The sequence below is a fragment of the Antennarius striatus genome, chromosome 8 (genome assembly GCF_040054535.1).
Source record: "Antennarius striatus isolate MH-2024 chromosome 8, ASM4005453v1, whole genome shotgun sequence".
NCBI classification, from domain to species: domain Eukaryota; kingdom Metazoa; phylum Chordata; class Actinopteri; order Lophiiformes; family Antennariidae; genus Antennarius; species Antennarius striatus.
The window spans coordinates 957,338-967,500 of record NC_090783.1 but is presented as its reverse complement, the minus strand read 5'-3'; the positions used below and the strand labels follow the sequence as shown (position 1 = coordinate 967,500).

The window sequence follows — 10,163 nt, the reverse complement described above, 5'->3', positions numbered from 1 at the left end:
GCTGCGAGGTAAACAAGTTGTTTTCATTTGAATGTTTTTGTTTGTTTTGATTCAAACACGTTTTTATCCAATCAGCTGCCGGCGTGCGGCGTTGTGTTCTGGCCCAGTAGCCAATCAGAGCGTCGTCGCCGGGCGGAACAGAACTCCTCTTCCTCCTCCTCATGGCTCCTACTCTTCCTCTCCTCAGGTTCATCAACGCGCGGCGGCGGATCGTCCAGCCCATGATCGACCAGTCCAACAGAGCAGGTGTGTGTGTGTGTGTGTGTGTGTGTGTGTGTGTGTGTGTGTGTGTGTGTGTGCGCAGCAGGTTATTGATCATATATCGATCGATTGATCATGTGACCAGACAGCTCATCCAATCAGCACGGACTCTTTTAATAACTAATAACGTGACCTTCAGGTTGATGCTATCATACAGACCATTAGCATGAGTGCTAGGAGCTAGCGCAGCTAACGTTTGTTTGCGTCTTTTCTGCGGTAGCGGCTTAGCATCACGATGGCTCCGCCCCTTGAAGCCCAGCAGGATTAGCCCCAGGCAGAAATGCTAATCGCTGCTTTGAGCACATTAACCCCAGATTAGCGCTAATGGGCTAGCGGCTAACGCGGGGGCCAGAGTGCGGCTAGCCTTTTGGCCCCCGAGCTTTGTTAGCATTAATCCGAGGTCGACGCCCACACAAAGGAGTGGATGGGCCGATGAAGGGCAGCGATGCATCATGGGACGGCACCGCCCAGGAGAAGAACATAAACATCACAACACAGCGTCATCTGCAAACAAACAAACAAACAAACAAACAAACAACTCTTTAACACTTTAGTGTCCTGAGTTTCTTTGGGGGAGGGGTCAGCAGTCAGGTGGGGGAGGGGCGGAGGTCTTTGTTAAGTAAAGGTTGTGTGAGACGCAGCAGCTGGAGGCCCAGCCTCCACCTGACGACGTGATGATGTCATCACTGCGGGACAGCAGGCGGCAGGATAATTAAAAAGACTAATCTGTGTGTGTGTGTGTGTGTGTGTGTGTGTGTGTGTGTGTGTGTGTGTGTGTGTGTGTGTGTGTGTGTGTGTGTGTGTGTGTGTGTGTGTGTGCGTGTGTGTGTGTGTGTGTGTGTGTGTCCAGTGAGCCAGGCCGGGCCGTACGGCCCAGATGGTCAGCCAATGGGAGGCTTCGTCATGGACGGACAGACACACATAGGAATCAGGCCACCTGGTAAGTACACACACACACACACACACACACACACACACACACACACACACACACACACACACCCACACGATGATGAAGGTTATCCTTGTGACATCACTGGTGTTGATGATGATGTCATCAAGACTGTCAGTCCAGAATGAGCGATTCGTGATGATGTCATTGACTACACAGGAAGGGCATGTAGACCACACCCTATCAAAATAAAAGAGAGAGAAGAATACTTCATTAATATTATATCTTGAAGGCCCCAGTTTTGTGTGTGTGTGTGTGTGTGTGTGTGTGTGTGTGTGTGTGTGTGTGTGTGTGTGTGTGTGTGTGTGTGTGTGTGTGTGTGTGTGTGTGTGTGTGTGTGTGTGTGTCTCCCAGGTTCTCTGGGGGGGGTGGGAATGGGTGTGGATGGACAGTGGCACTACATGTAGCCCCACCATCGCCAACGCCAGAGGACCGGCCAGCGTCCAGGAGCCGCTGTGAGTCATAACGCCTCTGACATCACAACGACATCACAACAACATCACAATGACATCACGGTTCATCTCAATAACTAACAGAACAGAGAACAGCAAAAACACAAGAACTAAACCGTGAACCTGAGGAGAAAATTATTTAAAAGCAGAGAAATAAATAATTTTGTTCCTGTTGATAAAACTTATGTAAGTATATATATATATGTGTGTGTGCGTGTGTGCATATATATACAGTATATATATTTTATTTTATTGTTTTTTAAATTAAGAAATATTCATTTAAATCATTTGAAACAAGATGATATTAGATATTAGAACCTGACAAGAAGAGCAATTTTACTTATTTAATTTTTATCTTTGAAACTTGATTTACTGAATTTTCATTACTACTATTCATTACTATTGTTATTATTAATATTATTGTTATTATTATTATTATTATTATTAATATTATTATTATTATTATTATTAATATTATTATTATTATTATTAATATTATTATTATTATTATTATTATTATTATTATTATTATTATTATTATTATTGTGTATAATGGAGTTAAATCAGATAAATAACTTAAACAAACGCTCCCATTCCGTCGGTTCCTAAAAACATTTTACCTCCCTTCGGCTTTTCTTCACTAATTAAATCTGTTTCCATCCGATTTAAAGGTCGATTAATCCCCTGGGATTGGTTCCGTCTCCATCCAGCCGTCGTCGTTAGCGACAGACGACCCATCTCCTCATTCGATCACAGGGAGGCCAATTATTCTGTCAGCAGCGCTCATTGTTCCCACGGCAGTGAACGCAGCACGAGAGCAGATTAAGAGACTGAAGAGAATTAAAGGAGAAAAATCTAAACACCTGTCACACACACACACACACACACACACACACACACACACACACACACACACACACACACACACACACACACACACACACACACACACCTCCCTCACTTCCTGCTCCCCCCCTCCAGGTCTCCAGCAGATGTGCATCAGGACCCCCCCCCCCGCCTCCGTACCTGTTCTCCCTTTGGTCCCTTCTCTCCTGTGAACACCTGAGAGGCTGAAGCAGCAGAACCGACACCTGATGAGGGGGGGGTGGACGGGGGGGGGCGTCCCTCCCCAGCAGCGATCATTGGAAACCAGAGCTATACAGGAATAAAATAAATAATAATAATAATAAAAAATGGCCGTCAGGTCAGGTGACTCTGGGAGGAAGTGGGCGGGGCTTGAGCGGAATGGACTCCACGCTGCTTCTCTTCACACTGTGTGTGTGTGTGTTGTTCTGTCTTCCCTCGACACACACACACACACACACACACACACACACACACACACACACACACACACACACACACACACACACACACACACACACACACACACACACACCTTTGTCTGTGAAATAAAAAGCACATTTCCTCCTCCGGGTGCTGACTCCGCCTCCTGCTCATGCTAACATGCTAACAGCAAACTGTGTGTTCATAACTTCATCGTTTCATTCAGGGAAATCCGATTTGACTAGAATAAGTTTATTTATGACTGCTGTGTCCATCAGTCCGCTGTGATTGGCTCCAGCGACCCATGTGACCCACGACAGGAAGCGAAACAAAAACAAACGAATGAAAGTTTATTTTACGATTTATTAAACTGTTTACAACCAGATTATAATCTGTCCTGAGTATTCTGTTTACGTCGGTGTTGATTGGTAAATTCACTTCCTGTTTTTTTTTTATTCCTTCGCTCTCATTGGTTCTTCGTTCCCTTTGATGTCTAAAAACCAGAACTTTTCGACATCAAAGCCGTTTCTCCTCCAACACGTCGGATTCGGATCTCTGAGGCGCAACTCCTCAGAGGTCGGGGGGTCGCGGGGGGGCGCTTTTTCTGTCGCCCCAGCGACGCAGATTATTTTTGAAGCGGGCTCCTCGGCTCTGACTGACAGGCGCCTCCAACTCCCACGTTACACCGCCCTCTTTAGGGGACGGTACAAACTGCCTTCATCTCTGTTTTCAAGGCCCGATCGGCCAATCAGGGCTCAGAGAATCGGCTTGAATGCACAAAAACACTGAAGACTGAAGGCCGAGGGCTGAAAGTGACGCGAGTCAACAAGGAGCAGCAAAATAAACAAAAACGCAAATATTTGAGAGATTTTTTAATGACTTTTTTTTTTTTGTGTGGTGCTGGAATGTCCCACAGATCTTAAAGGCATCGCCTCCAGGATGTGTTTATTAAAGTTGCTCCAGTTTAAATCCACGAGTGATGAAAATATTTAACCCTTTATGTGTTGATGGGGGTCAAAGGTCGCGTGTGTCCCAGATTTTAATGAACAGGTTTTAATCCACGTCGAGTGTTTGTTGTTTGTTTCTGTTTGTTTTCTTTTTCATCAGCTGTTCAGAGATGAATCAGCTGGAGATAAATTAACCGTTGTCATGGAGGCGGTTTGGTTTAAGTTCTGCCCCCCCCCCCCCCAACTGCAGAGGGAACCAGGTTTATCCAAACACATCCGGTCACAAACTTTAGCCTGAGCAGACATGAATTCCAGGGAGACATTAATCTGCCTCCCCCAGGCCAGGACCTGACCTCCTGGTTCATCAACACTGGTTTAAAATAGAACATCACCCCCCCACCTGAAACCCTCCCTCTGTCAGAACCCTGAACACAAACCTGGATAATTTATTGCCTTTAATTAAACGCTCACTCCAGGAGGGATTGAATGTGTTTCCCCATGTGCAGAAGAGCAGAAGAGGGGGGCGGGGGCAGATTCAGTGTCGGCTGGGGTGGGGGGTGGGGGGCAATAGGAACAATATTTACCCTTAAACTAAAACTTTAAATCAAGGCGGGCGAGATGCGTTCCAGAAAGTAGGAGTTTAAAACGGAGTCTGTCTGTCTGTCTGTCTGTCTGTCTGTCTGTCTGTCTGTCTGTCTGCCTGCCTGCCTGCCTGCCTGCCTGCCTGCCTGCCTGCCTGTCTGTCTGTCTGTCTGTCTGTCTGTCTGTCTGTCTGTCTGTCTGTCTGTCTGTCTGTCTGTCTGTCTGTCTGTCTGTCTGACTGTCTGTCTGTCTGTCTGTCTGTCTGTCTGTCTGTCTGCCTGCCTGCCTGCCTGCCTGCCTGTCTGTCTGTCTGTCTGTCTGTCTGTCTGTCTGTCTGTCTGCCTGCCTGCCTGCCTGCCTGCCTGTCTGTCTGCCTGCCTGCCTGCCTGCCTGCCTGCCTGCCTGACTGTCTGTCTGTCTGCCTGCCTGCCTGCCTGCCTGCCTGCCTGCCTGCCTGTCTGTCTGTCTGTCTGTCTGTCTGTCTGTCTGTCTGTCTGTCTGTCTGTCTGTCTGTCCGTCATCCAGTCCACCAGGGGGCGGTAGTGCGTCTGTACTCCAGTTGAAAGCCGCCCCGTTAAAAACCAAAGAAGAAGAAGAACAAGGCATTCTGGGAGCTCCAAGATGGCGGGATGTTCAATAACGCCGCCGGTCCGGTTTCGTCCCAAAGTGAAACGTAAATAACGGAATCCGGTTCCGTCGGCCGGCGGTGACCATGAACCCTCCGTCCGGTCTGACAGGCAAAGCGAACCGGCTGAGCAGAGCCTCCAGGCTGTCCCAGAAGGCGGACCCCCCCCACACCGAGCCGGCGGGTCAGTCCCCGCCCGGGACGCTCGGTCTCCGATCAGCGGCGCGTCCGCCGAACCGCGTTCAGAACCCCGCAGTTTGAGTTTTGTCTTGTGAATCTGTGACGTAACTGACACGCAAACATGACGTAATGTATGTGTTTAAAGAACAGCTTCCGACCTGTGATTGGGCGTTCAGGACATCGTCACCGTTGGAGAAGCTGTTTATTTATTGGCTAAATTAACATCAGACCAGCAATTTAAATAGATCCACACCGTGACCTTTGATCCCTCACGAGGGTTCCAAGGTGATCAATAATCGTTGTTCATCAGTTTCTTCTCCAGATTTTAAGACCCCGACCAGAGTCTTGAGGTCCAGATCAGGGCCCGGTTCCAGCGGAGAGTCTCCCTGCAACGACTCCGACGTCCAACAGGACATCATCTGGGACGCCACCTCGCCCTCGCCCAGCAGACACGGTACCGGACCGGCTCCGTCACACGTGGTCCGGCGCCAGGCGCCTGGTCTTGACCCGGTTCTGCTTACCTCCACAGGGAAACAAGGGAAGAAGCAGCGTGGAGGCGCGGTGGACATCTCAGAGATCGTTAAAAGGATCGCCCCCAAGGTCAGCGGAGGGTTGTCCTCACATCCAGAACCAATCAGAAGCTTTTGTTTACCTTACTGTTGTTGTCTTGTTGTGAAGCACGGCAGACCGGAGGTCGCGGAGCCGACGCTACAGCAGTGGATCGGAGACAGCGCCACCATCCCCTGCACGCCGGATGTTCAAGTCCTCAAACCCAAGAGGAAATCCCCAAGGTAGGGCTGGAAGGTCCAGAAGGCTTCTGGTTCAGTCTGGTTCAGGTTCTACAGAGAACGTCTCCTGGAATAAGTCGGGGATTTGTGTCAAAACAAGTCAGACGTCTCCAGAACCACTGAGGTCCGGGTAGAGATCCGTCTTTAGATGAGAAAGTAGATCCAGAACCAGATTGCTGAACTTTCTGGATCATCTTGGTACCTCTGGGGGGCAGTCTCATTTTCTGTACCGGTCATTCACTTTCGTGGGTCACGGGGGTTGCTGGAGTCTTGCAGTGGATTTACAGGCGTGATGCGGAGATATGTTCCGGACACGTTTGCCAGGTCATCGTGGAACCACACGAAAGACGAACAACCACACCTACGGACAACTTGGAAGCCATCAGTTCACCTGAGGTGCGTGTTTTTGGAAGAAACCTGGAGAGAACCCACACAGACCCGGGAGATCACGCAAACTCCACATAGAACAGGAGTACCCAACAGGGCAACAGAGGTACCCAATGCGCCAACGTGATACACTGGCAACGTGTCGGGAACATATCGCCGCCTCTCGCTCGCAAGTCCGCTGGGTTACTCTCCAGCAACCCCCGTGACCCACGAAAGTGGACAGGCGGTACAGAAAACGAATGAACTACTTTATTCTGGGCTTCGGAACAGTTTCTTGTTTGCGTGTCTCCCTGGACGTGGTCTCAGCCGATCCGTCTCCCCTCAGGCCCAACAGAGTGGACGACCTGCTGAAACTGGCCCGACAGTTCGACTTGAACATGTTTCATCGAGATGAAGAAGAAGAGGAGGAGGAGGAGGAGCGGAGGAGTCCGGACCTTCTGTCAGAACACTTTGTGGATTTTGAGACGGATTGTCGGCCAGACGGGAAGGTGGCGGTCCAGACGGACGCACCGACGGATCAACCCCAGACGGACGAGCTGGAGCTCCTGTTCGATGGTCCGACTCAACACGTGATTGGAGGTTTAAGTCCGGCGTTGTCAGAAGTCAAACCCACCTCGGGGGAACAGTCAGGTGTCGTCACGGCAACCAGGAAGGACGAGTTTGAGGACGAGTTTGATGATGACTGGGACAATGACGACTTGCTCAACGACTCGTTGGTGTTGGAGATGACGCAAAACCCACTGAACTTCATCGCCCCAAAATACTGTTCCACCCAGAACCCATCCAACGAGAGGAGACCCCCAAGTCCAGCGAAGGTTCCTGTTGGTGGAGGGCTCGGCCAATCAGGTGCCTCTAAAGTGGACAAAGACAAGAAGAGACAGAGAGCGACCTTTAAACTGGAGTCCCATCCCAATTTCTCCTTGAAAGGACTCTGGACAAACTCTGACGGACCAGAACCTCGATACACTCAGCCGAGCCGGGATTCGTCCCCCAAGACCGTTTCAGTCGGGGCGTCAAATTCCATGAAGTCGGACTGCAGAACTAAACGGAACCCCACCCTTCCTGGACCCCAAAGGTTCCCACCCGCCGACCCCTACCTCCCGGACGAGGACCTGCAGGCCTTCCTCTCGTCAGACCCGGTTTGGGACGACCCGGCGGATGATGACCTGTTCCGCGAGATGTGTGACGACCTGGAGAACCGGATCCAGAGCGCTGGGAACACTAGTACCCAACAGAACGCTCTGCCACCAGCCAATCAGAAACCTCCTCCCCCTAGGGTTGGACCCTGGGCTTCAGGACGACCGGAGACCTTCAGCGGTTCGACGTGTGAGCAGGGCAACACCGTGAAAAAACAGTTCACCTTCAAGAAGCCGAACGACCCGGTTACCACGGCAACCAGCAAAGGTGAGATCCGGTCTAACTGATGTATCCATCCGCCCCATTGTATCCATGTCGAGGTACTACTTTAGCATCGTATTATTATTATATCATTTGCCCCGTCATCAGTCGTTCTCGGTTTGCCCCTCAGGTGGGGGCAGATGTTCGGCGGCGGAGATAGAGCTGAAGAAGCAGCAGGCGATGGAGAGACGACGCCAGCGACTGCAGGCCGCCCAAAACCCGCCGGCCCCCACCTGACGGCGACCGGAGGCGGGGCCGACCAAGGGCCACATTGAAGTCGTCCGACGTCCGGACCGACATCGGCACAATTCATCTGTTTGTGTTCAGATTTAATCTTCACGGTTTGGACTTAAACCCGTCTAAAGTCAGGATTAGGTTAGCCTAGCTTAGCATAAAGACTGGGAGCACAGGCTAACTGCTAGCCTGGCCGGTGGTTGGAATGGCAACGCCGCTGTGGGACATTAGAATTTGGACATCTGTCACTAAAGCTGATGTAGAAATAAGATTTTAATCGTCTTTTTTTAGTGATGCTGTTCAGGTTAAAGACGTAAAACGTTAAACTATTGATTATTTCAAATGTTGTTTGGTTTGCTTGTTCCAATCAGCTGATCAGTTCCAAATTTTCCAATAAATATAAAATCCAACCGGTGCTTCATGTTTGTGCAGAAGCTCCGCCTTCAGGTACATCACAGCAGAGCTCCGCCTCCTGGAGCAGCACAGGGGGAGGAGCCAAAACAATGTTATGTATCTATAACTTTATTGATCTTTTGGATAAACAAACAGCTGATCGGCTGCCTGAGCGGAGGTGTGACACTGCCCCCTACAGGCAGCCGAGAGAACGACGGTTTGACAACAACCAGAAATGACCTGATGACCTGAGACAGGAAACACTTTTTTTACGTTGTTGGTTTTGACCAATGAGAGTCCAGATTGACAACAAGCGTCTCTTTGTTCCTCCGGTCACATGACGTCGTGTGAAAATCCATATTTCCAGGAACGTTGGGGTTCTAATCCAGATGTCGGCTCGCGTGAGGACAAATCTGTAGCCCAAATTACAAACAGATGAGCCGGTGACTGGAGGGGTTCGAGTCCCGGGGTGGGGGTGATGATGGATTACACTTTTAATCGCCAACGACAGGAACAACCGGTAACGGGGAGTAATCCGACGCCGCCGTGATGTCAGGCGCTCCTGACCAATCACCTCCGTCCGGCTGAGTAAACTGAGCCAGGCAGAGTAAACTGACGGTGGCGTGACTCCGCCCCCTGGTGAGGTAAAGTTCAGAGGATTGTTTTCATGTTGGGATGCAGCCCCCCCCCCCCACACACACACACACACACACAGAGGATTTTCCAAACATTCTTTTAGTAATTTGTTGTTGTTGTTGTTTACTGTGGATCCTCACAGCTTTTGTCATTTTCACCACCAGCTCGTACCAATCAGTGCTCAGCCCTCAATTCAACAGATTATATTTGACTCGGGATTGGATCTCTATGTTGGGATTAGAACTCTGTGGTAGGATTAGAACTCTTTGGTTGGACTAGAACTCTGTTGGGATTAGAACTGTCCAGAGTGCTGAAGCAGCATCCTCCTCCTCCTCCTCTTTGTCACTCTTCTCTGGGGAACAACAAACAAACAAACAAACAAACAACCTGCTCCAAACTGATGAAACAACACGTCATTGTTTGTTTCCTGTCGCGTGAGGATCGCGACCCTCCGGAACCTGCCCTTATTTGGGAGGCTATCCGGTTACTTCTCTTTACTCAGCTCATTTATGACGTAATGACGTCACACATAATAACGTCATAACGAGATTTATTTCGCGCCATAATGTTGTGGCTCTTTTAGAAGCTAAACATTAATAAAAGACGGATTTTTTTCGTGCAGGAATAGGAGAAAGATTCGTTCTTTATTTTTCAAAGTTAGAACTCAGGTTCACGCACCACTTCCGCTACACCCTTCAAAATAAAAGCACATTAAGGCAATCCCTTAACAGGGAATAGAACTATGAGCGTTCAATAAATTAAATGTAAAATACTGGTGACGTCACAATGCAATTAGATTTTATTTACTTACTGTGGTGGTTTTGCACTTCATACATGAAATTTAGGATTTAATAAGATTCCATTTTGTTTGATTTGTTCAAATTTCTGCCAGATCAAACCAGAGAGAAGTTATTTTTTTTAATTTAGTATACTTTAGAATATGAAATACTTAATTTAAGGTAGAAACAGATCTGTGTGTTATTGTGGAATCAGGAATCAGAAAAAAACAGCTGGATCCTGTTTATGATGACAAGAACTTCC

The 10,163-nt window shown here is 49.0% G+C and overlaps 2 protein-coding genes across 6 annotated transcripts in view; both read left to right on the top strand.

The window, feature by feature from the left end:
• The window catches only part of LOC137600011 (homeobox protein Meis1-like), a 12,505-nt gene extending 9,175 nt beyond the window's left edge, over positions 1-3,330 (top strand). Inside the window, exons 10-13 of one of the 4 annotated variants that reach the window (XM_068321334.1) lie at positions 188-246; positions 1,112-1,201; positions 1,568-1,668; positions 2,647-3,330. In XM_068321334.1, coding sequence (XP_068177435.1) covers positions 188-246; positions 1,112-1,201; positions 1,568-1,620 — 202 coding nt within the window. In that variant the 3' untranslated portion in view covers positions 1,621-1,668; positions 2,647-3,330. Of the gene's footprint in view, positions 1-187; positions 247-1,111; positions 1,202-1,567; positions 1,669-2,336; positions 2,613-2,646 lie in introns of those variants that run through there. The other 3 variants (XM_068321335.1, XM_068321333.1, XM_068321332.1) reach the window with 3 other exon arrangements.
• A 1,174-nt stretch (positions 3,331-4,504) lies between these two features.
• On the top strand, positions 4,505-10,041 carry etaa1a (ETAA1 activator of ATR kinase a). 2 transcript variants are annotated; one of them, XM_068321966.1, is made up of 6 exons: positions 4,505-5,290; positions 5,609-5,740; positions 5,816-5,886; positions 5,965-6,077; positions 6,787-7,865; positions 7,990-10,041. In XM_068321966.1, exons 1-6 carry the CDS (start codon positions 5,194-5,196, stop codon positions 8,094-8,096), a joined length of 1,599 nt encoding a protein of 532 aa, XP_068178067.1. In that variant the 5' UTR covers positions 4,505-5,193; the 3' UTR covers positions 8,097-10,041. The 2 variants fall into 2 exon arrangements, with proteins under 2 accessions (XP_068178067.1, XP_068178066.1); XM_068321965.1 differs by having other exon boundaries at positions 5,597-5,740.
• Positions 10,042-10,163: the final 122 nt, after the last annotated feature.